The sequence below is a fragment of the Sciurus carolinensis genome, chromosome 4 (genome assembly GCF_902686445.1).
Source record: "Sciurus carolinensis chromosome 4, mSciCar1.2, whole genome shotgun sequence".
NCBI lineage: Eukaryota > Metazoa > Chordata > Mammalia > Rodentia > Sciuridae > Sciurus > Sciurus carolinensis.
This window is the reverse complement of record NC_062216.1, coordinates 138092075-138119936: the sequence shown is the minus strand read 5'-3', so window position 1 is coordinate 138119936 and position 27862 is coordinate 138092075. Positions and strand designations below refer to the sequence as shown.

Genomic DNA, 27862 nt, shown 5'->3' with positions numbered 1-27862 from the left:
CAGGAGGGATGTGAGAGGCAAGATGTACATGATTTAGAAAGTAATTAGGAACAACACCATGAAACCATGGAAAGGGTATTAAAGAAGACTCTTATGAGAGCTTATTACCTAAAATTTCTGTTTATAGCCACCTGCTTCATAGAGGAAAAAAAGGATTCATGCTTTTCACTTGTCAGAGCAAATTAAGCAAGGTTCACACTTACAGTCTCCTGGATAAACACATTTGAGCGTGACCTCATCAAGGATCATATTTTTAGGGCAGTAAGGCAAGCATCCTTCAACTCTTTACATGGAAAAAAAAAATCAAATGAAAAAGTGTAAAATTAAAAAAAACTGCATTGAATATATGCAAATAAGATACAGTCTTTCTAAAATTTTCTGTCCCCCTTAGTAAACACTGAGGAGTACTCCATTTGCTGCCACTCCATCATACTTCAGTTTATAAAATCACAAGCAAGTAGATGATAATCATTATGATTAAGGCAGAATTTGAACACAGAACATTCAAAATATATACTTATGTTTGAGGAACATTAAGGCCAAGTGGAAATACAGAAAAAAAATTGATATGTTAATCTCTATTAGTTGTGTTGTTAGTTTCTACTTCTAAATCCCCCTATATCCAAATGGACTGACATGATCTTTGATTCCTTGCCTTGAAGATGTCTGTAGGTCAAAAACAGCATCTTCAGTGGCTTTCCCTGTCTATTATTAAACCTATACTCATTGAAAAATGAATCCAGACCTCTGGTGGAAGGGATGGAGACAGGACAGTGTTGCCTGTGAGAACAGGACAGGGGAGGGTCACAGGCTGTGTTCTCAATAGCACTGGGGTCTGTTCCCACTGTGGAAATCCCAAGGGAGGAAGTGGTTGCATATGACCCACAGGAGGCCCAGTTTGAAGCCCCAGGACATTGGGCCATGATAAATATCTTCAGTCCTTTGTCTGTAGCACTGATGCCAAGTTAGAGTCTCAAATTTCAACAGTCCATGGGTTTGGGCTTGTGGACCAGTCAGGACAGAACATCTGGGATAGTATTCTACTAAGGGAATAAAGCCAACCTAAGAATTGAGATTACATTTTTCTCTTGTCCAATTAAAGTTCAGAGTCCAATTTATTCTGAATCTAAGGAAATAAATGTGATCTTTCAAAAATCAAATCTGACTATTAGATTCATACATTCTACAGAAAATTAATGCAAATATTATCATAAAAAGACTTTCTTATCTGCATCCAAAATACAGCATCAAGTTGTAATAATAATTTCAGTACTTTATAAACATTTCCTTTGACTTCATCTATTAATAAAGAATTTAGACAAAAATGGTCAAGGCCTCTCCACTGTGGGTCAGTGTAACCACTAGAGGGAACTGTTCATGCAAGCAAGTTCAGGCAAGCAAATTCAGGCAGCGCTAACAACCAAGGAAAACTCTTTGCTCTCTATTTGTAGAATGAGCCTTAATGAGACAAAGTTAGCCATCTTTTGGATACCTCATTCCTATTAATTTTTGTGTGGGTGTGGTCCTTTGGATTTAACTGGGGGGTGTTTGAACACTGAGCTACACCCTCAGTCAGTCCTTTAAATTAGTTTGAGATGGAGTTTTGCTAAATTGCAGAGGCTGGCCTGGAACTTGAGATCCTCCTGTCTCAGCTTTCAGAGTGAACAGGATGACAGAAGTGGGCCTGGATTATAATATTTTTTCTTTCAGTACCAGGGATTGAACCCAGGGATGCTTAACCACTGAGCCACATCCCCACCCCTTTAATATTTTATTTTTGAGACAGGGTCTCACTAAGTTACTTAGCACCTTGCTAAGTTACTAAGGTTGGCTTTGAACTTGTGATCCTCCTTCCTCAGCCTCCCAAGCTGGTGGGATTATAGGTGTGCACCACTACACCTGGAAGGTTATAATTATTTTTTAAAACATATATAGTTAGCTTATATGTGACCAATTGCTCATTCCATAAAACAAGCTTGAATAACAAAATTTTAACAGGTTTATAATTCTATTCTACCCTGATCTTTATCAAGCAGAAGGAAAAAAAGAAAAATTAATGTTACTGATATTTGAAAAGACTGTAGGTTACCACTAAGTGAAGTCACCCTTAATTTTTTATGCAGTTCAACTATTCTGTGCCCATCCTCTTAAAATATTTTCTAAAAACTATTCATTTACTCTTTTTAAAATGTCTTTCTAGTCACATATACTGGTTTCTCTTTATTTTGTTATACAGATGATAATCTTCTCCACTTTTCACTGATAAATATAATGCCTCAGATACAGAATGGTTCTTAGTATAGATACTATATATGGGAGTAACAATTTATGGTTAATTTCACTAGATATTTTTATTTTTAAATGTTTGCTTTGTGCCAGAAACTGAAATCACCTACAAGAAAGCTGAGAGTTCTGATGGGGGCCTGGAGGAAGGGTACAGGAGCACTTTCTAGAAGGATGTTAGAGTTTGACTCTAAAGTCATGGCTCCACATTTGAGTGAAAGTACAAGGTGGAACAATGGTTAGGCACCGCAGCACAGGGTAAAGAAACAAGTGGGTGTGGGGAGTCATCCTTCTCTAGCAGAATCAGACTAGGTTGAGTCATGGGACACAGAGGTCTGACTTCTAGGAACTGGCTGCCACGGAGGACTGTCCCAGGTTGCCGCGGAGTATGTGGCGCTGTGTGGGAATGGTTCCCTGTCTGGTTCTGTGATAGTTTCCCTGAGAAAATGGCTCCCCTAACTCCACCCCATCCTGTTCATCATTGAAGAAGCTCCTCCAGGTCTTGGCCCCCATTACCTGTATGGCTATAAATAAAGGAGAGTTGGGCTACTCCATGTTGCTAGAGGTCAGATATGGCCAGATCCGTCATACCCCCTCTCATTTGAAAAGAGTATTGGCTCTTGTGTGTTTATTGATTAGATAAGTTTATGGGTAATTGATTGATTTATAGTCAACATCGTCCTCCGGCAGTTAACCCTCTTCTCATCCTCGTGGGATGTGGCAGAAACCCCCACAGGCAGGGATGAAGGTGGAACTGAGAATCAGCCTGACAGGGGTGAAGTTTCATCCTGAGTCCTCTCAGTATCCTAACTATACCCAAAGAGAAATAGCTGTGGGTCAATAAGCTGGAAGCATTAAGGAGCTGTCTTCAATGACCTTGGAGATAGGTCATGGACAAAAAAGAAATAAGCCAACCAAATGACACTTCAAAATATAGCTCAATTTCCACCACAGGGTCCGCTCCTTATTTAAAAAATGCTGGTTACATTCTCTGCTTCCACTTGCTTCTTCCTAGTCTCCAGGTCATTAAATCCAATGAACATTTTTCAGTCTCAAACGTAATATCCTCAAAAGCAGATTCTGCAATTTTCCTCCAAGGCTGTTCCTCTTTATATTGTCCTTATCTCAGCAACTGCCAACACAGTCTTCTATGAAATCCAATTATTTGAAATTGCCAATATTTGATCAGTTTCGACTACAAAAGTGGCAGCTTCGTGTGGTTTTACCCAATAAATGCTGAGACCAAATTTGAGTCCTTAATTCTTCTTCTCCTAACTCATATGAAACCCACCAGCACACCCAGTGGCCCTAAATTTAAATTAAATTCAGAATCTGATTACTTCTCATGACCCCAAGGCTGCCAACCTAGTCAAATGCCCTTCATCTGTTATCTGTGTATCTGACCACTACTTCCCTGTCCTGTCCCTCCCCATCAGCCCACTCTCAACACAACAGTCAAAATAATTTTTAAAAATATAAATACAGGACTGGGAAGATAGCTCAGTCAGTAGAGTGCTTGCCTTGCAAGCACAAGACCCTGGATTCGATCCCTAGCACGGCAAAAAAAAAAAAAAAAAAAAAAAAAAAAAAATATATATATATATATATATATATATATATATATATATATATAAATAGATCTTGTGACTCCCCTGTCCAAAATATACAAAAGTTTCCTGTCTTACTCAAAATTCTTACAACAGGCTGCAAGACCGCATCTGATGTGCCCACCACTATGATCCTCTGGCTTCTTCTCCTATAACTTGATTCTGTCCACTTTGCTCCAACAAATGTCCTCCTTGCTAATCCTCAAATACACCAGATATGTTCCCATGCCAGGAACTCCTCAGATCAAGACTTGCCTAAATACCACATGGCCAGATTCCTTGCTTCTTTCCCATCTCTGACCAGACATCGCCCTGTCAGTATGTTCTTCCCTGACCACCAATTTAATCTAGCAAATACATGCACACACCTTATACTGTCTCCCTCACCTTCCTTTCCTTTTCTCCATAACACGTCATCATCTACCAGTATGTTTCATTATATACTTACATTTGCATTTATTTTCTGCTTCAACCTAATAATGCACAGGCTCAATGAGGACAGGCACTTTTATCTATTTTGTTCAGTAATGTATCCCTGGCAGCAAGAATTCCTAACACATAGTAGACATTCAACAATTGAATTAGTATATTGCACATACACATTTTCATGAGAATGATTGTCTTTAAATCTAACACAAAATTTACTGAGAACAGAAAACTGTAAACATGGAATTTGCTTACTTAGTGGTAAGCATTACTTACGGTGGAAGAAATTTACATGCTAGTGCTTCAGGGTCACTGCATGTTTTAAAACAGGGAGAGGCACAAGGTTCATATCTCCATTCACACATCCTCCTGTAAGGCACTACTGCCTGGATTTCTGTGGGGGGGGAATAAGTGTATATTGTATCCATTTTTAATGCACAGTTTAAAAACTAATAGTTTATGATATGAACGCTATTGAATAAAAATATTGTTATTGCTTGTTGATCAAAGCAGTTCATGCTCAGGTTACATATCTAAATGTTACTCTATCTTCCAAAGATTTTTAAAAGGAAGGACTTAGAAGAAGAAAAGTTCTAAATCTTCCTTTCTTTACATTTAATGAGTTTTCACTGCTTTTCATGTCAGAATAGTGCCAACCACTTGTTTGCGATTTAATTTTTTGCAAAGTAATTTTTGTCCATTATTCTATTTTATCCTTGCTACAACTCTTTGGGTACATATTTTTTTCAGGAGTGGGGTACATATTATTTCCAAGCTCAAAATGAAGGAATCAAGGCTTCAAGCACAGGCTTGCCAACTTCAGACAGCTAGGAAAATGGCAAGACCAAACACATGGGTCATAATCACAAATCTAGAGTGAATGTTCCATCAGTGTTCTCAGAGAATTTAGTACATGGCCTCATAAATGATATTATTTGAATACAAAAGAATAAATGAATGTATTTGAATAATACATTCTTATAGTTATACAACCTTCCCTTTCGAAGATTTTTTTCTCCTGAATACTGCTAATATTCACCTCTTTTCACACGATAGAGAAGCCATTCTGAAGCAATGCAAAATTATCTCTGAACAAGAGAATGTAGAAGGCAGAAAAATTCAAGACACTGGTATGGTTCATGGACTTGGGATACAATTTAATTCCAAAGTATGGCAAGGAAAATGAGACTTTTTGGAAAACTTCCAAGCATCTAAACTAATCTTGAGTTCCTGGGTTCATGGATCATAGAGAGGATTAATTCTAAGACAGAGAGTAGGTCTTCCCACCAGAGTTTTCCAGGCTTAGGAAGCCCACAAAGATCAGTTTCTGAGATTCTGATGATGCCACTGGCTGCAGTTCTCTGAGCTGTAAGCAGGCCTGCTAGGTCTGGTTCTAATCGATTTCTGGAGGGAAACAGGCTGGTAAACTTCAAGTAAGTTCAAGGTTCTATGCAATGATGTGTAGGCATGTCAGTGACACTTTTTCTCAAGAGCACATTGCAGAAGCAAAGGCCCCACATGATCTTACTGGGCTTCCCACCTGCAGTTATTACAATAACTATACTCTGAGGATGTACTATTCTGGGATAAAGAGGAACTATCTGGACAGCCCAGGTTCTGCCTTCCTCCTGCATAAAAGAGGAAAGTTTGTTTCATCAATGCCAGTGACCCTGGAGTACAAAATCCACAGTGGACCACTTTCAGGGTCCCTCAGCTGAAGTGTAGCTTCATGAACAGATAAGACTCCATCTGCCCTAGACAATTTGCCTAAGCCTTGAGCCACTGGTTCACTGTAGACCCTAGGCTTCTGTTAATTCTTGCTGCCTCTATGAAAGTAATAAAGTTACTCTATATGACTTGTTCTGTCTTATTGAACTGGAACTAAAAATGTAAGTGGTAGAAGTTTTAGAGCTCCTTTTGCCTGGCCCAACGACCCTCACTAGGGTAGAACTCTGGCAAGTTGGGTTTGTGTAAAAGTTCCTGCCAGACTTAGAACCTTTGATGGAATACAGGAACTCTATTCAATATGCAAACTTTTGAAATCAATTCAAAAAAAATTTTTTAATCTAAAGATTCAAGAGGTTTACAAAAACTTATGTACAATAGAAAGGGGTTCTCCCTCTTAGACTGCTTCAGGAGTTTGGGTTAGTTAGGATGAAACAATTTGCTTGGGAGATTTAAGGTAGAATCAAACTCTTGGATTTTGAAAACAGAACGTGACTTTTAAACATTGTATAAATCCCAAAAAACCAAAGGTCAAATGTTTTCCCTGATAAGTGGATGATGATACATAATGGGGGTGGGGGGTGGGGTGAGAGAAGAATAGAGAAACTTCAGATTACATAGAGGGAAATGAGAGGGAGAAGGGGGTGGGGGTATGAAAGATGATGGAATGAAACAGACATCATTACCCTATGTACATGTATGTTTATACTAATGGTATGAATCTATATCGTGCACAGCCATAGAAGCGAAAAGTTGTACCCCATTTGTGTACAATGAATCAAAATGTAGTCTGTAAAAATAAATAAACAAATAAATAAATAAATCAAAAAGAAGTGAGATTGTTTTCTGAAACTCTTTGAATTGCTACAGACCTCTAGCAATTCAATTGAGGTAAGGCTCTCTGGAAACAAGATTAGGTTTTTGCTAAGCTAGGGAAGTTCTCCAGAGGTCAGTGGAACCAGACACCCTTGAAGCAAAAGACAGAGATAAACATCTTGTCCCTATCACTGAGAATAAGATCAATCACAAGTTACCTCTGAGGAAAGAAAAAGTAAGAAGTGGATACTCTCACTAGGCATCAAGAGACATGGTGGGTACTAACCCCAAAGTCCAGACAGTACTGATAGAACACTTGGGGTAATAACTATAAATGTTTCTTTAGGGTTGTTTTAAGCCATTTATATCAACTTATTTAACATAATAACTGAATGAGATAGGTATTATTTCTCCTGTTTTATAGATGAATAAACTGAAGGGTAGCTATGTTAAGAAACTTACTTAAGATCATATAATTCTATCTACTTATGTACAGCAGAAAAGATTTTAACATTAAAAATTAATAAAATCTCTGCATAAAATAAATTAGCTATTCGTTCTCTTTTTGGCAATCCCAGGAGACATACCTTCAATGCTGAAGCTACTTGACTGCTTGAATTCTTCAGAATCATCATATTTTGATGCTCTGACATTGAAGTCTGTGAATGTGATGAAAAAACCCTTCTTGCTGTATAATTCAAATGCACTGTAACCAGGAATCCAGAGGTCCCGGTGGTGGAAAAATGTTGCACTCCGATGAAAGCCTGAGTTTGCCTCCCACAGTTCCAAGCTAAGACTGTCATCCTTGTGGACACACAGAAAATAGTTGGGCCTTTCAGCAGATTCCAAGGAGACAAGTGCCAATGCTGTAAAACACAGAGCAGTGTCTTGACAATTCTTTGGAGTCTCAGGAGGAGGCAGATCACTAACACTGGCATGATACAATGTACTTTAAACCTTAAAAAATATTACTACACAACTGCCATACGTACTGTCAATTTCAAGTATTTCAGAAATGAATTCAGAGATCTCTGAATAAAAACATGGTATTTTAAATGCAGTGAATAAAAATGATAGTTCCCCCCACCCCCAAATCAATCTTGAGTGACTTCTATTTCTTAAAATAATTTATAAGGCCCTTTGGGAGGAAAACAGAAATATCAATCCCAGAATACACAGTTACATACAATTGAATGATTAATTGGAAGTATATTTTTATATTTACAAGTTTAACATTATCAAATGCACTAAATCTACACACAGACTGGATGCTAGAAAACAGTGAGAAAATAGAGAAATAGATCAATTTAGGCACTTCAATATTACACCATCCTTAAATGAGCAAATTTCTTGCAAGACATTTTTCTGCATCAAGAAAAGATTATTTACTCAATATTATTGTCTATTTCCCAAAAGATGATTGAATGGCTAATGAGTAATTAGGCTTTACAAAATATTGTGGAATTAACATCCTTTTTTGTTATGTGCTTTAAATTTTTCTTTATATTTGTAAAATCTATCATATTTTTAATTGAGATATTAGACTAATTTTCTATAACAAACATTATTTGGATTTTTCTATCAAGAATATTACTTTTTGTAAATCATAAGATGAAGAACTGTAGCATATTCAATGTTATTTCAAAGGTACTTATTGTGTAGGAAAAATCTGCAAGTCCCTCTGGTGAGCACTAGAAGATGCAAAGAAGAAAGAAATTTTTATATATGAGGAAAAAAATATGTCCAACATAAATTAAAACTTCAGACAGTGATAGGTGCTTCCGGAAATTTTCTTTTTAAAAGAATTTATCCTAACTGGAGAATTGGAAGATTCCTTGAAATAAGTAAAATTAAATTGGATTCACTCATTCAATAATTTTTTCATAAGCTTAAACAACATGCCATGCTTGGTTCCAGGTAAACTACAGAGTAATAACTAGTAACAACATAGCATAGCATCACTGGACCACAAGGGAACCTACTCTCAGAGGTACCAAGTACAGACTTTCAGGTGCAACCAGGGCCAGGTTCTAATAACCCAAGATGTGTCTGTGAACCAGGACAGATGAGGTCAGATGAAGTTTGCTAAGGAAAAGGTGCTGCTTCAGTGATTGTCTACATTCTGAGATACGTACTTGCTATTTAACATGTTAGATGTCAAATACATTCTTTCTTTTACTTTGATCTGACATTAAAATCCTTTAAATGTCAGGAATTAGGGAATTGACTTTCAAAAATTTCAAATTAAGTGCTGCCATTAATATTAAGGAAATTTAAGCTGTGCTTTATTTAACACCAAAACTCAAAACAAAATACGGTTCTAATGAAAATATGCCACTAGGTAAACAAATTATTTTACATGTAAAAGAGATAGTTGTTTCATGTGTTAATGTCATATTTGTACTTTTTAGGGAACTTAGAAAAATGTCATAAACATAGGAAATTCTCAGTATTTGCTTAATGAAAAATGAAAACCTGTAAATAGAAAACTAAATTCTTATTTTCGATTATACTTACATGATGCCTTCTCTTTAAAAAGGCCTGGAGTGATCATAAAATTAAAAAATAAATTGCCATGCATACTACTCCTTGGCAAAGTGAAAATTCTCCTACTAGTCATATTGGCGCCCAGAATAAGGCCACTCTGCCCATAACTTGCCAGCATATATGGTCCTTCTCCAAGCCCTACATAAGTATAAGTAAGAGAATTACAAATTCGCATAGGATTTTACAATTTCAATCTGTTATTTCAATAAAATGTTTTAATAACCAAAATACTCCAAAAATGTTGAACAATTAAAAATTTACCCCTAATAAAATAACTGAACTCTTTTTTCAATAATAATAATACTTTGGAATATATCACACATATTTACAAATATGAAATCTGGAATATACAACATATAAAATGAATATGTATACATATATGTGTGAATACCTACATGCACATGTTTCTATCTTTGTATATGTCAAGCAGAATTGGATAGAAGATTTACTTAAGCTTTCTGAGCCTCAGATTTTCTCATCTATATGAAGAAATTTGTCTAGGTGACTTTCCATCTCTAACATTTCAAGATTCTAATCTATCCTCAACAAACAAAATAAGTTTAGCTGTATCAACAGTCACATATTATGACTGTCCTCCAAAAATCATCTCTCCTTAGTGTCAGTGCATAAAAAGAACTCAGTCATAATACACAACATTTTATTGTTCTGGGTATTACTAAATTTCAACAGTGAGGTATGTCTATAAAAAAGAGAAAGTAAGATGAAGTTCAACCAAGAAATCAAAGGTATTTACATTTAACCTACCATTTCCCATGCACTTAAATAGCTCCCAACAAGGAAGAAAATATTCAATACACTAAAAACTAATTAGTCTAGAACCAAGTCTAAATGAAACTAAAGAGGATTTTTTTTGCAAACTTCATGTTATAAAGATATGTAAATGACAAATAAGTTCATTGCTATTCAAACACTACATGTATTAGATTTTATGATGAAATCAATTTGACTTCACCCCGATTTCTATGTCATTTAGTGTTCTTAACATAACTTAGTACTATAAAATTTTGAAGAATCTTCTCAATCATCAGATATTAAATTATGTAATTACTTTCTGTATACTTTCAATAGCTGCATGGTCACAAGTATATGTGTGTGTTGTAGGTTACGTTAAATGTCAATATACCCACAGTATATCATATTGTATCATAAAAGATTGTTATTACTTGATATATTTCATGTTCCCACTTCTCTCATTTTTATCTCAAGCACAATTTTACCTTCCTAGCCCACCCTGAAGAAGAAGGAAAAAATTCAACAGAAATGAGGACAGGGTTTTTCTCCTTAAGAACCAAAAACCAGGCTGAGGAAAAGCAAGAGGGGAATTGGATTGGAGGGATAAGAAATCTTTCAAGTAGAAAGAGGAATGAGGATCAAAATTTCTATCATGCAGACCAAGAGGAGGAGGAACTCTGAGGACAACTTATATTCAAAGGTTGTTCCCTCCCCTAATATCATCTGGGACATGTCACCATGAAACAGCTGGGGAAACATACACCACGAGAACAAGGGTTTTGTTAAGGACTCAGATACATTGGGTAGAGAAGGGAACTTCAAAAACCACTCCCACACCAAGGGGTGACTGAGCAACAACACTGGAGTGTGTCTCTAGAATCTGGCAGCAATGGCCTCACCTCCCTATTACAAAGGTATACTACAAACAGTGTCACACTGTGAGTCAAAACATATAAGAGCCAAAAAAATTTAGACCAAAAGTTTTCACCACCTCATGCCTAATTTTCTAGGAAGAACAAGAGCAAAATAACATTAAACTCCCAAGATGCAAATGTACTTCAATTTATAAATATGCAAAATATGCAGATCATGTAAATATGTAAATAAGGTATAAATAAGTAGATAAAAGTGTAAGTTATAATGAGATACAAGTCAAAATAAAGAAGACAAAATTATAACAGCCACTTTGAGGACTTAAAGCACCCTCAAATATCACTCAACCATAGAATGAGAAAGAAGACAGCTGAACAAAAACTTCCTTCACCCTGTTGCAGATGCCTCCACCACCGAAGCCCCAAGAGACAACTGTCTTTGAAGAAATCCATTTGTATAAAAACCTAATGCTTTAAAATTGACTCCCAGTTCATTAGTACCTTGTTTCTGGAATATTTTCATGCATTTTCACCACTGATTCAGAAACAAAAGTCATTGGCCTTACCATGATTTTTCTGCAGGAAGAAGTATAATTTCACTATCTACTAAAAGCAATAATTTCCTACGGTGATTCTTTAAACATAGCAATAAGCATATTCTATCTAATAAAACCACTCTAAACTTTAAAAAATTGCCTACCAATTTTAGCAGGATACCAAAATCTGTGCTCACCTACAACAGTAACAATAATAAAACCTTTACATTCTAAGTAAATCCCATAGCAAATGAACACGAAGTTATGATTTAGAATCTTTGTGCTAAGGATTATTGAAGTAATCTTGTCTGTAACCTGTGAATTCTCCTACTATTTTAAAATTTTTCTTCCACAGAATCGTTAATTGTTATTTATGCATTTCCCTTAGATACATAACTTAATAATAGTAGCTGGCATGTGATAAGTAAAGAAAGCGATTTCAGTAACAAATGTCCTAAGAAAACTAGGTAAGTTTACAATAGCTGTGACATTGTTTAGAATAAAACAAATCAAGAATAGTCATTTTAAACCACTTTCTTTTTATGATTATTATCAAAAGCCTCCACAATTCTATAATCTCCTTTAATCATCTATAGCGAGTGCACTGCTTTTACAAACTCACTCCCCAGGACACGTCGATTACATTTGATTACTTTGATCATAGTGCCCCTGGCATTGCACCAAGCCTACCAGTGTTATCATGAAGGCCAAATGCCCAGTGTTCACCTTCTGATATGATCAATATAGTGTTTTAAAATGGAACTAGAAGAACTGGTTTAAAGAATTCTCTAACACATTAGAAAATAGAACCATCGCTCGAAGTGTAGCTGACTTGACAGAAGGCAAAATACACCAAGTAGTAAGCGATAGTGATTCAGTATGCAAAGAAAATTCTGACTCTGTGTTCAATGGTCTGCAAAAGAAATGCCAGAAAGAACAGAGGCACAGATGGAGACATTCACGGCAGAGTTGTGTGAGATAAGAATGTTTCAGTGAGGAAGTTACTGGAGCATTTTCTCAAGTCAGTGTGTGGGCACTTTATGTAGAACATGAGACAAAAGTGTACAGTGATCATTCCTACAATACTAGACCAGGTACACAGAGGTCAAGCCCACAAGCTCATTGGCTCTGAAGTCACATTGTTTACAAGTTCCAGCTAATCACATTTTTTTAGCTATTTAATCTCTTTTGCCTCAATTCCCTCTTCTGTAAAGTGCTGGTAATAAAATAATAACATTTGGAAGTTTAATTTATATGATATAGGAAAAGTAGTTAAGACAGCGAAAGCTATTGCTATTTTTATTATTGCTATCATTTATAGGCTATCAATTGCATTCTAATTTTGTAATTCAAAGAACTAATTTGGAGTGTTTGAGTGTGTTTGTTTATCTACATCTGTTTAAAATCTTGAACAAGAAATAGTTTTTGGTTAGATTTTCTTTAACCACCCAGTGTGTTTTTTTTAATGTTGTGTTTACCTCATCTATCATACTTCCATAAATGTAAAAAAAACAACCAAACACTAAAAATTCCCTTTTTATTTTTAATTCATCATCTCAATTTCTCCAAACTTATCTAGCCTCATTAGGCACATAGCTGATAGATTTCTCCCTGGGTCAAAAGCCACCCAAAGTGCCACAGATTGGTTGCTTGGCCCAACTTTTCTATAACTACCATTCTAACTTACCCATCCACCCATCATGGGTCCAGAGTTTGTCCAGCTGATAAAATGCACCACCCCTAGACCATCTCACTTATCTGTATTAAGTTTAAGTTTTGGGGGCTATTAAATTAAACAGGTTTGACAAGAAGCAGACTCCTACTCTGCTATCTTCTGGCATTTTCTTTTTTTTTTTTTTTTTGCGGTGCTGGGGATCAAACCCAGGGCCTTGTGCTTGCAAGACAAGCACTCTACCGACTAAGCTATCTCCCCAGCCCTCTTCTGGCTTTTTCACTGAGGATATAATTCTCTCTTACATCTATGTCTTAGCTTTAGATAGATTCTCATCATTAATCAGGATGCTTGATAAGGCTAGATTTGCATTATTATTCAATCAATAAGTTTTCATTCTGGGGATAAGTAAGTAATTATGTTTGCCTACAGAGATGTAAAATAAATTCTTTATGTTATAATCACATTTATATTTTCTTTGATTTCTACAACATAATAAAAAAATGGATTACAGTCCTATGCTGTGTATTTGATCACCAGAATTTATCCTTCCTATCTAACTGAAATTTTGTGGTCTGGACCAATATCTCCACCTTCCTCATTCACCCCGACCACATAGCCTCTGATAATCACCATTTTGCTTTCTACTTCTGAGTTTGACAATTTTAGATTCCACATGAGTGAAATCATATGGTATTTGTCTCTCTGGCTGACTTATTTCACTTAGCATAATATCCTCTAGGTCCACCCATGTTGTCACAAATGACAGGATTTGCTATTTTTTTAAGGCTTCATAGATAAAAGAAAGGATTTAAAATGTACCACAAAGAAATGATAAATGTTAAAGTGATGGATATGCTAATTACACTGATTTTTTCTTTCCACAATGTATACATGTATCAAACCACCACACTGTACACTGTAAATATATATACACAATTTATTGTCAATTAAAAATGAAATTTGAAGATTTTTTAAATAATCTCCATATTTATAGATAATGGTTAAAGGTATGTATTTGGTGTATGTCTTTTATTCTTTGTATCTAAAAAAATAATCAGTTCTATTAATTTATGTCATCCAAAAACTTTTTGTTGATAATCTCTTAGTGACAAGAACGTAAGCTACATACTGTTTCATTATTTTTCAGGGAATAAATTTTAACACAAATACTAAGAAATTTAGATAAATTTTGAAATTTAAAGTCATTCATAAGGTTATATACCAAATTATTAACTACTTATATTAAGTTCACTGTACAAACTGTTCAAAAAGTTTTAATCTAAAAATATATCTAATAGAAAAATATGGTGATATTCTTTATTAAAATGTCACATACCTTCATTGTAATATTCACAATCAAGTGCTAAAAGGAGAAGAAGAATAAGTGTTAAAGTATAAGAAACTGACCGCTTAACTGAATAAGTATATATATGGCCATTTGTTTATCAAAAACCACAGGAAAGATCATAGAAAGACATCATTGTTTAGGAATTTCCTCTGAGTGAAGAGGGTTCCTTGTATGTGTTATAATTATAAGATTATTTTAAAGGTAGGCAAATGCACCTGCCAATATGGAAACTTCAGTTACAGCTGTTTGAATGATACCCTATTCTTCAGATAACAGCCTACACAAGTAAATAAAATATTTAGGGTCAAATCTGAAAGCAAATTAAAGTTGATTTTTAAAAAAAATTTTATGCTTGTATAATTATGTTCAACAGAACCCCAATATTATGTATAACTCTAAAGCGCTAATACAAAAATCAAAGATTAAAAAACAAATTTGGAAAAAAAACATGGTTCTTATCAGGATAGTGACATTTCATAGGCCTAAGGGAACTGAAATCATAAACAATTTCTCTGAGAACAGTATATAATTTATACTTCAAATGTTGCAGGGATAGCAGCCAAACACAACAGAAAAATTATCTCAAATTTTTCTTTTAATGAAAATTTGTGATTATCAAAGGAATATAAAAATTGGGTCATCTAAAATGAACTCCATTTCCATGACTTCCATGGAATTAGTTCTATGATAAAACAACTGGGATAGAGTTTATTAAACTTTTCCAACTGACCATGTTCCAAGTAGGGTACTCACAGCACACAGTGGATGATCTCCAGGGGACAGACACCCCTTCCTGACAGCACTTGTAAGCATAGGCTGCTACATTAGTGCATAAACATTCACAGTCCCCACCCAGATTACAGTTGCATGTGTCTTCATGGCAATTTTTGGCAAAAGAAGTAACGTCAATCTGAAAATGAAGTGAAAGATGACATAATTTAATTTCAATAAGTGCTATGATTAAAACTCAAACTTCTACAAGAAAACTGGTACATTTTTAAGATTGGCAAACACTGCCACCTAGAGTTCTCATTGTCTCAAACTTCCATGCTGCCAAAAGGAGAAAAGAATTATTAGGTAAATGTCATATCAACGAACTAGAAAATAAGTGATAAGAATAGCAAGTACAATTACAACAACTACAATATAACATATTAAGATGTCATATTATTGTTTTTTGGAAGTTTATTGTTTCATTATTGGCATATTCACCTGGTTTTAAAAGAAGAGCATGTTCAACTTCCAATTGTACTTTACATGATTTTTTTTTCTTTTAATCTTCCTCTTAGGCAATGCAACATTCTGGTAACCATGAATGGCAATGGCAATTTCTTTAAAATTTCTCCTTGTTTTATTTGCATTGTAATTATTAAGTATCTGACAAAATCTAATAAGCTTACAGTGGTGGATCCAAGTTTTACAAAATTCTATTTTTCACCTCAAAGTTCAAATATTATCAAGGACAACAAATATCATCAGATAATTTCCTTGAAGCCACAGACTTATCTCACCTTTTCAAGAAAATATCTGCCAAATACCCTTGTTTGATTAACCAAATTTGTCTATCATTTGTTCTTGCAAGTAAAAATGAGTTCTGAGAAAAAAGCAGCCAACTTAGCCTACAACTCAAAAATCACACAAGTGCCTTTCTCGAGATAGCTAGCATATGTGGCTATACAGCAGGAATATTGCTTGATTTTTACAAATACGTGAAACTTTTTAAAAAAAAACTTCTAATGGGACCTGAAATTATTATGCATGGAAGAAGTTTAGAAATTTAAATTTCTGAAGAAACTATATCCATCTTGGAAGGTGCTTCCAAAAATCATTTTAAATGTGCCATTAGTAATCCTATTAAACTCTACATTAGGTTGAGGAGAAGAATGACCATTTGGCATGGTTTTCTGCAGACAGATAAAGATTGATGCCCTTAATCAAAAAATGCTGTATTAAAATAGTATTTAATGAACTAGAACAGATTATAACAAATACTATGTATAAATGTACACTGTTAAATGAACTGTAATAAGAGAGAAGTCAACCCAATATTTAGAATCACTTCTGCAGGAAAAACACACTAAAAGATAGGTTAGGAAGGACACCCGAAAAGCTGACAAATAGCTAATTTATCTGTCCCATTCATCTCAGTATTAGAGATATGGTACCTCTTTAAATTTGAGAGTTTAGGAAAGTATTCATTTACCACATTGCGACAGGGAGCGAAAACATCGCTGTACAAAATGGAGCATTCTTTCTTGGCATAAGGAAATTTGTTTTGATGTGCCTCACAGGGTTTTATGGTTTCACTTAGATCTTCGCACTGTTGAAATATTACAAGGGAGAAAGGAAATTTTTTCAAGGAGTAATTCTCAAGTTGAAGCCAAAGCAACCTACGTGACTCCGTCCAGGACAACAGCAGCTCTAATACATTCCATTCCTTTAGACAGGCTTTACCTACAGCACCTGCCCTCATCCATATATACTATTGGTTAATAGCAAAATAACTAAACAAAATATTAAAATAATAGTGTTATTAGAAAGAGTGAAATCATTTTAAATTTTCTTAAATGCAACATTTACATGACAAATTCTACAAGCATGGACCTCTTTAATTTTTACCTCTTTCTTTTTTGTCATTGTCCATGTTCTGAGGAATTATATGTACTCAAGTCTCTGCAGGCTCACCTCCCATACACTCAGCAACTTTGCCTCTGTCTCTCCTTTATTCTATTTGCTTGAAACTGCCCTCAGGAAGGCCATCAATGACCTCTTCATTACTAAGTCTAAAGGCAACTTTTTCAGTCTGCACCCTGCTTGACTTTTTGCCACCTTTGATTCTGTTTAATACTTTGTCCTTCTTAAATGCCTCTCTTCATTTGGTTTTAGTGGCACAATTTTCTGTTGGATTTTATGCTACTGTACTATATTGGATGCTATTCCCTGACCTTTTCCTTCTCCTCTTAGCAAAGTTTAATCCTCAAACCTTTAATTTTTTTCTCATTTTATACATGTCCTGACTTCAAGCTACCAAGTCCCTGTTTCCATCCCAGATCTCATTCCTGAATTTCAAAACCAGGTATTTCTACCTAAGTAACTCCCAGTCTCTTCTCTCTGGACACATACTAAACTGCAATTATTTCCACACCCTTGTCCTGCCAGCCCCCACTTCCTCTTTGCCCTTCTTCAGAGAGGAACAACAGTATCCCAAGTTTCCAAAGCCACAAGGTAGGAGAGCTTCTTGAACCCTCCAAATCCATCTTTCCTAATGTAGTCTTTCACCAGAGGCTGATGGTTTTCATCTTCAGTGTTCCTGAACTTGTAGTTTCTCAATCTTGACTGACAACATTTCTAGCTGGAATATAGAGTCTCCTGCCCCTCTTTTCTTGCAGATCTCTACTTTGCAATCTAGTTGTTCTCTATTTTAACTACAACCACTGTGAACTTCTTGAGATGACTTTTATATACTATGCTCTCCAGCCTTCCCGATGCCTGTTCCTTCCTTTTCCTGTTATCTTCTTTCTCATAAACTTCACTTTTCCAGCTTCCATCAATTTTAAAGAATTCATCTTTGGGGTACCTTCTCCAGGACGCTGCCTTGGGTCATTTGACCTCCACTTTGTATGCACTTCTATCAAAGCATCTATCTCAGTATATTGTTATTGTTAACTTTTCTACTTAACCTACAAACTAGACTCTAAATTCCTTAAGGGGAGCTGAATTTTATTCATACTCTGTGTCTGTATATAATGGAAAACACTGTGCTAAATAAAACTTAGTGAATGAACTTAGGGTGGAGGGAGAGATGGGAAAAAGCTGATCAATGAACACTAAGTTGCAGTTAGATGAGCAAGATGCTCAGGCCATGCTGTTGCATTCATGTCCTCATCTATGGAGACAATAGCTTTTGCATTATAAGTTTGTTATAAGAATTATATAAGATAAATATGAAAGTTCATTAATTACAAATTACTATAAAATTATGTAAAAATTAATCTAAATAAATTTTCTTCTGAGAATAAAATATCCTACTAAAAAATTCTAAAAATTTTTGTTTGGTTCTAAAATATATATACATTCAACTCACCTGTCCTAATGCCCAACTATCTCCAAATACCTGAGCATTTCGCACTTCCAAGTTATTAGATGTGGTCATATCATTTGAAGTACATTTGTCAAAGTTTCCACACAATCCTGATAGTTTGTTCTAAAGTAAAAGAAAATTATCATTGAATACTTTGTATTTATTTGAAGATCCATATTCACTAAAGCATTTCATATATACATATAAGACTTCTGTAGAAATCATTTAAAAATAAATGTTTTGAAGAAAGTAAATTTTCATATTTTAGGTATTACATTTGTAATTATTCTAAGTTCTCAAAAATATTTTGTCAGTCTCCTAATCTCATTTATCTATACTTGTCAGCATCTCAGCCTTGATACTACTAATAACAAATAAATTTTTAAATATAATCACATATTACATTATATACATGCATACATATATATCCAAGAAGATGTGTGTATATATAATTTACATATAAATATAATCTTTTAATGATGAAAGGTCCACTGACTAATATGTTTAAGATTCGATAGGAATATAAACATTGGTGCTGGGGAGATAGCTCAGCTGGTAGAGTGCTTGCCTCGCAAGCACAAGGCCCTGAGTTCGATCCCCAGTACCGCAAAAAAAAAAAAAAAAAAAAAAAAAAAAAAAAAGAATATAAACATTAAAACAATGAAGATAACTTAGGTTGCTATGAGTTGGGAATGGTATTTTAATACCCAAGTGGGCTGTTCATACCAACAATATCCACTGGATTATCTCAAAATACTATGAAAAACTTTACTTTTAGGGGAAGGAGAAGGACATGAATGATCTTCCAAAACCAGTGAAACTCCTTCTTAAAACCTTGGATTTAAACTTGTTGAACTCTTTGTTCAGGATTGAAAAATGGAACACAGCCCTTCGTTAATGGTGCAGCAGGCTGCCCAGCAAAGCAAATGCTAACCCTAGTGTTACCATCTCAAGGACCACTTACTACCATGGAGCCTCTAATCTCAGAAATCACCTCTCTCCAAAGGTCATTCAAAAGCTGAAGCATCAGGAAGAGGAAGAAAGACAAATAACTTGTTTCCAAAAAGTAGGGAAGGGAAAATACCACTAGAGATTATGTCAAATCAATGAAAGATATGCAGTATTTGAGCAATCCTAAGAACAGGTCTTGGGACTTTATTCCCCCTTAAAATAGAAAGATTGTGACTTTAATATAAAAATCATGTCTTAAATTCATAGCATATTAAATCTTTTTAAGATGTATCTTTCTTATATTTTTATGAGAATATGATATTGCTATCCCAATTTTTCTTTAACTTGACTCAGATTATATCCATGCATCTCAATTTCAATTTCAGATTAACTGGACATTTTTAGATATATCAATGCTTAAAAAAATCTTTAAAATATAAATTTAAATTATCAAGTCAAATTTTAATATTTTAAGTTAAAATTTAATAATGTTTAATAAAAATAATTAACAATACTTGTACAATCATTTAAAAATATAAAACATGAAAATTATAAGCATTCAGATTGCATCAACAACCATGAATGGATAAACAAACTGTGGTACATTGACATAACAAACTACTACTCAGCACTATAAAGGAATAAATTATTAATTCACACGATACAGATGAATCTTAAATATATTTCTGTCAAGTCAAAGAAGTCAAATTCTAAAGGCTACCTGTTAAACAATTATATTTATATTATATTTTATATTTATATTATATTTATATCTGGGAAAGAAAAAAACTATAGCAATGGAAAATAGATCAGCTTTTGCCCAGGCCTTTGCAGGTAGGGGTAAGGGTTGACAAAATCTAGAACAGTAATGGTGGATCCAGACTCCATGCATTGTTCAAAATCCATAGACCCATAGAGTAATTTCACAATATTTTGTTATAATTTTACTGTCTGTAAGCTTATGAAAGCATCCAGAATGTGGAGCACAATATAGAAAATAGATTGTAACAAATGAATCTAATTGAATTACAAACAAATCACATCACCCAACTGAAGGGAGGGGAAAGAAAGCAGCTGACTTAAGTACCTTGGAAAATAGATATTGTAAGGTAAAGTCAAAAATAACCATACACAAGCACTGCACTGTAGTTGGTGAGGTTCTTCTTCACAGGAGGATGATTAGTAATTTGGAAAATACAACCTAGTTCTTCAAGGAAAACATTAATCATTTTATTTCCAAACATCAAAAGGTAAATGTAATTTCACTTCCTGTATTTTTTTTTTTAATATTTGGTTGACCCACCTTCCACTGTGGCCCAACTTTGATGTGGATAGTTGTCTTCTTATCCCAAAGAATAGTGATGTCTTTCTCTGGGAAGTACACCACTGTGTAGTGCCCAGCCTTCCAGAGCTGGTATGTAGGTTTACTTTCCAGAAAAAAGCCTGATCGCTTCTTCCAAAGACAAGGAGAGAGAGAGAGAAAGAGAGAGAGAATATCATGTTCTCTGACCGAACTGTATCAAGTTAATTAAGTCAATATCTGCCAATAACTAACTATGTACTAGTATTGTTGCTGAGTCATGTCTCTTCTGGTTCTGTAAGAAAAGACCAAAAAAACACATAAAACAGGAAATACATAAGAGTGATAATCAGACACAAATTAGTAGATGGCTCAACATGGATAAATGGGCAAAAGAAAAAGATATTTCAGCTATGGGGAATGGTCACAAAGGATATTAAGTAGTGACCCTGCTGAGTCTGAAACCCTACATTAGTAATGAATAAATGATTGAGAAGTAAAATGACCTTGTTGGCAAAGAAGAGAAATTTGGTTTTGCTCACGTCTGTGAGCAGTTACGGACAACATGAAGAGAGTCTACTGACATTCTCAAGTATGTTTTGAAAAACAGAATTACTAAGGTTGGTAGGAGATGTATCCACAATCCAGTGAAAATTTCTCTACAATACAGTAGATAGTTGAAGAACAAAACATATATGTTACGTACATATATATTTCTCTATGAGCACACACACACACCACATACATATGTGTTGTGTGTGGGCAGGGAGAGAGGAACACACAAAAAATCAAATTATCATCAAAGGGACTTAGGAAGGATTTTTGCAGGAGTTGGAATATGAACTGGTCTGTAAAAAGCCATGCATAGGAAAGAATAGAGGGCCAAGAATGAGAATAGAGAAGAAATCATTCCAACCGGAGGGAATGGCTTAAATAAAGGCTGAGTGGCAAGAACATCCAAGGTTTGTCCAGGACTAAGAAGACCACAAAGGGCTACAGTTTGAATTACATGATGAGCACAGTCTGAGACCCTTTGCAACCAAGTTACCAGTAACAGAGCAACTATCAGAGCAACTATCAGAGAATGTAGTCAGTGAAGTCTTTTTAACACAGAGTCAGACCATGTTCACCATTGAAAGAAAAGAAAATAATTTACCTACTAAACAGGGTAAACCAGGGAGAAATTATAGATGGAATACATTGGGAAGTTAATTTAGAGTACCTTTAGCATTGAGTAAAAATATACAATATTTTTAATAAAATATTATTTATAAATTTACAATATTTTATAAGCAGTTATATCTTAAATATTGGATATGACCTTGAAATCAACTCATACTGCAACTTAAAAAATGCATAGTTATATCAATGTAAGTAAAACTAACTTACTCAGAAGCAGAAAGATGAGGAGATATGAAATCTTTTGTTCATTTTTTTTCTCAAAGTTAATAACAAAAGCATAGTTTGAGAACACCATTGCAATGGTTTTCAATAAATATTTCGAAGGGCAAATTAAATTAAAACAGTCAAACACATAAGGAGTTTTCAGTCTCCTAGACCAAGTTTGCACTTTTAATAGGCATGCATTACTGTGTTATATAGAGCATATACATTGGATATTACCATGCACATTGTTAACCAGTTCCACTTGGCTCACATCCTTCCACTCCTGAGTCCCTCCCTTCACTGACTAGACTCTAGCCATGCTGACCTTTCTCCACTTTGCCCAAGCTTGTACTATCTCAGGTACTATGTACCTAATATTTCTCAGACTAGAACTTCTCCAGACCTTGACAAGATCAACTCTTTCCTATCAACTGTGACCTACATGCTTTCTCCTCAGAGAGGCCTCCCTTAATTGCTGAGCAAACCTCTCACTCCCCAAACGCACTGGATTGGTGGGCATTTGGGTTGCCACAATTTGAATGCTCTGTAGTTGCCATCTTGAAATTCTAATAATTCTACCTTTGAATTTACGTTTCATAAGTGAAGTTCAATGGGACAATGAGCATGTACCAGTCAGTGCCTTGGAGCCTGTCTCACCTGTCTTCCAGGTCCTGATGTCCCCTCACCTCCTGGAATTGGTTCTCATCTGCCTGTTTCTCTGCTGCACTCCACACACAGTACAGAGGCAGAGCAAGTGAAGGTTGGACCCAAGCACCCAAGCACCAAGTAAGAGTGATGGGGCAAGGTCCCCAGTACTGCAAAGATCTGCACTAAGCCTGCGAGTCCCCCACACCCCAGAGCATTAAATGATGAATAGAAAAACACTGTGGTAGGTGAGAGAAACCATGAAACAAAGAAACATTTTTCTATGTTGAGCAAGGGGCTCATTTTGCACTAGGACCAATACTTTGTGTAACCTGCTCTGCCTCCAAGTCACTCATTGCCATAAAACCTATTTTTATTGTTTTCACTGTACTCTCAGTACCATTATATTATCCTATTTATCTTTGACTTTATTGTCTTCCCCCTACAGGTTGGTTTTAAATCAGTTATCCTGATACAAAAAGCACATCTTTTCTATTTGCCTTTAGTGTTGAAATGCTTCATTTCATTAGGTAGGATGATTTATTTTAGGAAAAATTCTTTTAGGTCAAAAGTGGTTGCTATACTCCTTATTTTTCAGATTAATAGATAATGTTTCTTTTCAGAAGAATAACATATTGTCTAAAACAGAGACTTCCTCTTCAGATGAAAATGATATCAATTTAAACAAACTCCAGCAATGTTAGAAAGATAAGATAGAAACCTGAATGATTAAAACATTTAAAGTACAACTTGACTAAGTTAATAAGATATTTATACACTATGTATTTGATTAAATTAGAATTGTGCATTTATATTTTTTAAAAAGGTTTTTTTTTCTTTTCCCTGAATGAGCAGTCCATAAAATAAGTGGTACTTATTTTCACTTTTGATGTTCAAGAAAAAAATATTAGCAGATTTATTAAGGTCAAACTATTTTTATGACTCTTCTTAATCTTACCTCATTTTTCAGAACCTATATAAAGAAAACTCATCAACACCTGCATACAGGTGAAAATTGGAAGTTGAAAGTTAACAGATCTGTAATTACCACCTCAGAAATGTGTCAAACTGTCTTTATAAGAGCATGTACTATTTTCTCCTGTTTTTAAAAAACATCCTTGCTCGTAGACAGAACCTTCACCTATAAATGAATATCCAGCTGATGGATATGCCAGACTGCTATAATTACTTCAAAAAGATGTCAACATAACTATAGAAACTGTTTTCCCCAAAGTTTGATTGTTGCCTAGTTGATCTCAACATTTCTGCCTGAGACATAAGCTATTTTCTAAGGTAATGGTTCTCAAACTTAAGTGTGCCGAGGTACTTGGGGTACTGTTTAAAATACAATTTTATTTTCAACCTAAGTCATCCCCAAAATTGAGAAAGGACACAGAAACCAGCATTCATAATGAGTGTTCCAGGTGACTTTAATGATAAAGATTTCGTTAAACTTAGAGAAAGTGTTCTGAACCCTCAGAGATGAGGTCACTTTTTAAAGGCCTTTTGTCAGACCATTTCTCACCTATAAAATGAAGTTCAATATCTTATGTCATTCAAGAGCTTCCATAGTCTGCACCCTGACCTTGCTGCCATACCTCTAGTACTGCAGCTGATTGGAATACTTCTTCCTGGATCCCTTTGCCACATGCTTCATCCATTATCCCATATGCTGTACTTCCATCAAGTTAAACCACTTGCAGCTATCCACACATACTATTTCATCTTCCAACTCCGTTCCTTTGAGTGTGGTCATTCCTCTATATGGTCATCCTCATCCCTCTCTTTGTCTAGCTAATAACTACTCATCCTTTAGTATGTCATTCAAATCATTTCATTCAGAGCATGCTTTCTGAGTATTCAAAAGTAAGAAGGATGAAGAAGAGGAAATCCATTTCTTAAAATTCATTATTTCACATTTTCATTTCAATTCTTACATGAAATTAAGATATAGATTCTATAATCATCCCAATTTTACAGATGGGAAAGGGGCAGCTTGGAGAAGTAACATGAATTTAACAAGAATGGCAAAGCTCACATGTAATAGGGTGCTAAGTCAATACTGACTGACTACAAAGTGTATGCACCTAACAATTACCACAAACATCCAAGACTGCGCTAAGGGTTCTTCCCAGATTTCCTCAATTGACCTTAATAGAGTTTAGCCCTAGCATATCATACTTCACACCCTTATTTACTTGACTGTACCTCTCACCTGGGTGTAAGTTCCTTATAGGCAAGCACAGCAGTATCTTCTCATTGTTGTAGTCTCACTACTTAGCACAGGTTTGGGAATATAGCAGACATTATGAAAGAACAAGTGAATGAGCAAGTAAGTGAATGAAGGAAATTTTCATTCTTTTAATCCAGGCAGGCTCCAAGGATATAAGAATAAATGATAGAGACAATGACACCAGTACTCACATAACACATAGACAACTGGGGAAACAAAAAGTTTCATTAACTGTGATGCATAATCCAACAAGGGTGAGGAGGAGCTCCCTGCAGGAACTAAGACATATTGCACAAGAGTAAGTTAATTGGAAAGATAGATCCAGGTAGAAGCAATGGCATTTCACAAAAAACCAGAAATGAGTCAAAGAACCTAGAGCATGTGGAGAATTTTCAGAATGTGGGCATGGAGTAGAAAAAGACAAGAGGTGAGGTAGAAAAGGTGAGCAACAGTTAGACTGAAAAAACCTAGTTAGGGCAATGGGAAGACATCTGGAAGTTTCCAAGCATTAGAGTGACAGTAAACATTTCTCTTTAGAAAAACCACTTTGGATGTAGTGTGTGAGGTTGAATGAGAGAGGAGGAACTAAGACTGCACATCAGGAGTTCAGTTTGGAGGCTCTTGAAGGAATCCAGGTAATAGGTGTTGATGGCTAGGGCCAGAATAGTGACCAGGGGAAGGAAGAAATGGGAAACAATTGGAAAATGAAAAAGTGGAGTATAAACAGAAAAGACAAGGCATGTGTGACGTATGAAGTCACAAAAAATGATCAAAAAATGTCTGGATCTTTTATAATCACTTAGAGAAAGAAGTACCCTAATTGTTTTTGTTCTATTTTCAGTATCCTCAGGACAAGTTAAAATGATCCAGAAAAAAATAGTTCACTAACCTGTTTGTAAGGAGTATCATTCAGGTAAATTTCAGTGTCCCCAACTGAAATCAAAACACTTTTAGAACAAACAATATCGTTGTCGAAGCATTTCTTGTTCTGGGCAATGACAGATATATCTGAATCATCTGTGCTCTGAAATGTCAAAAACATTTTATTAATAGAAATGCACACAACATATAACTTCAGTTATTTTATAAAATATATTAAAGAACAAGATTTATAATATATTGCATTGAAATTGAAAAAGTTTGCTTCTAAAATGAAAATAAAAATTATTTGTATCTAATGATGTGAAAAAATTATGGAAAAGAAGCTCAATTTTAAAAAAATCCTCAAATACATCTGTTAGGGTTTTTTCTAGCAAAGCTTATTTTCCATCTAATTACTATAGCTCAAATTTATCACCATTGTCATTTGTTTTTCAGTAAGTAGCCAACAAGACAATGAGGCATTAAGAAAAATCTTAAATATGTTCATTTTAGACAATATGTAAAATAAAATAGAAGGCTTTATTTTAGGAAGTTTTCAAGCTGAATAATTATTGCCTATAAATTAGAATTAAAGTAGATACAAAACTTTGAAATCAGTTAGTAAATGAAATAATGCATATTATTTGAGGGTTTGCTTTGGTACTTATATAAGATAACTTATTTAGTTCTTATGATACTTTTTGAAGTTGATATCTTCAATTCATAGATCAGGAAACTGAGGTTAATTGATTAACTGGGATTAATTGATTGTTCAATGTCTCTTAACTAAACAAGTAAAAAGGCAGAATTTAAATCCCTAATTTGTTTTGTCTTGCTTTTATACTTCTAGTGAAGAAATTAGGAAAGGTCTAGCAATGCTCGAAGAGAAAAGTTTAAGTTTTATGCAACCTTTCTAGGGAATTATGAGTTTCAAAGAACATCACTTAGTCTCACACACTCTAAATCCAAACTCTATTTAGATCCCTTTCCTTAGACCAGGGTTTCTAAAGCCCACCTTCATGAATGGGCTTTTTAGGTTTGGCAGACCCCAGAAATTCATTATAAAATTGTAAGTATCTATATTTTTTTAAATTTTTAATTGGCAATTATAATTACATATACTCATGGGATAAAATGTGATAAAATGATATCTGTATACAATATGGAATAATTAAGTCCAGCTAATTAACATATTTGTCACCTCATATATTTAGTTTTCTCAGAAGAAAGTCCCTGGTTTTTGCCCAATTTCCAAAGCAGTCTTTATCCCCCTAAAAGTTAAAAACCACTGCTTTGTAGGAGCCACTCACTAGCTCATGAAGGGGAGAATTTCATCAAAAGGAAAGGAAGGAATGTGACGTTTCAAAGACCCACACACATTTCCTGAGACTTCACTGTGAGACAGGTGAGTCAGTGTCTAACTTTATCGTGAGAAAGCTTCATCCAAGGTTTGGAAACCTTTATAGGTTTTCATTCAAATTCTCCACACTTGGTTGATCATATCACTAGCAGACGAACACTAAATCAATATATTTTTTTAGTCTGGCAAAATCCATCCTGACTTATTAGTATCACTGCAGCATAGTGCCTAGAGAAAAGGTTTTCAATGAATGGTGCTGACAGAGTAATTAATATGTTTTTATGTGGCCCATTTTTCTTTGATAGATGCTAAGAGCATTTGCATCTTCTTTGATAATTCTTTTACAGAGCATTTGCCTAAATTTTGAAAAGCAAAATAATAAGGGTCATAAAGATGATTATGGCTTTGTACTACTAAAAAAGTGCCATATATTTATGCTTTAATGAATGATTTTCAA

At 34.8% G+C, this 27862-nt stretch overlaps 1 protein-coding gene across 2 annotated transcripts in view; it reads right to left on the bottom strand.

The window, feature by feature from the left end:
* The window catches only part of Otogl (otogelin like), a 119995-nt gene that overhangs the window by 35200 nt on the left and 56933 nt on the right, over positions 1–27862 (bottom strand). The window contains exons 26-35 of one of the 2 annotated variants that reach the window (XM_047550214.1): positions 26074–26208; positions 20924–21073; positions 18673–18792; positions 16792–16908; positions 15342–15498; positions 14577–14603; positions 9375–9542; positions 7445–7723; positions 4593–4710; positions 204–283 (exon numbers count right to left, since the gene is read on the bottom strand). In XM_047550214.1, coding sequence (XP_047406170.1) covers positions 204–283; positions 4593–4710; positions 7445–7723; positions 9375–9542; positions 14577–14603; positions 15342–15498; positions 16792–16908; positions 18673–18792; positions 20924–21073; positions 26074–26208 — 1351 coding nt within the window. The remainder of the gene's footprint in view (positions 1–203; positions 284–4592; positions 4711–7444; positions 7724–9374; positions 9543–14576; positions 14604–15341; positions 15499–16791; positions 16909–18672; positions 18793–20923; positions 21074–26073; positions 26209–27862) is intronic. The other variant, XM_047550216.1, reaches the window with a different exon arrangement.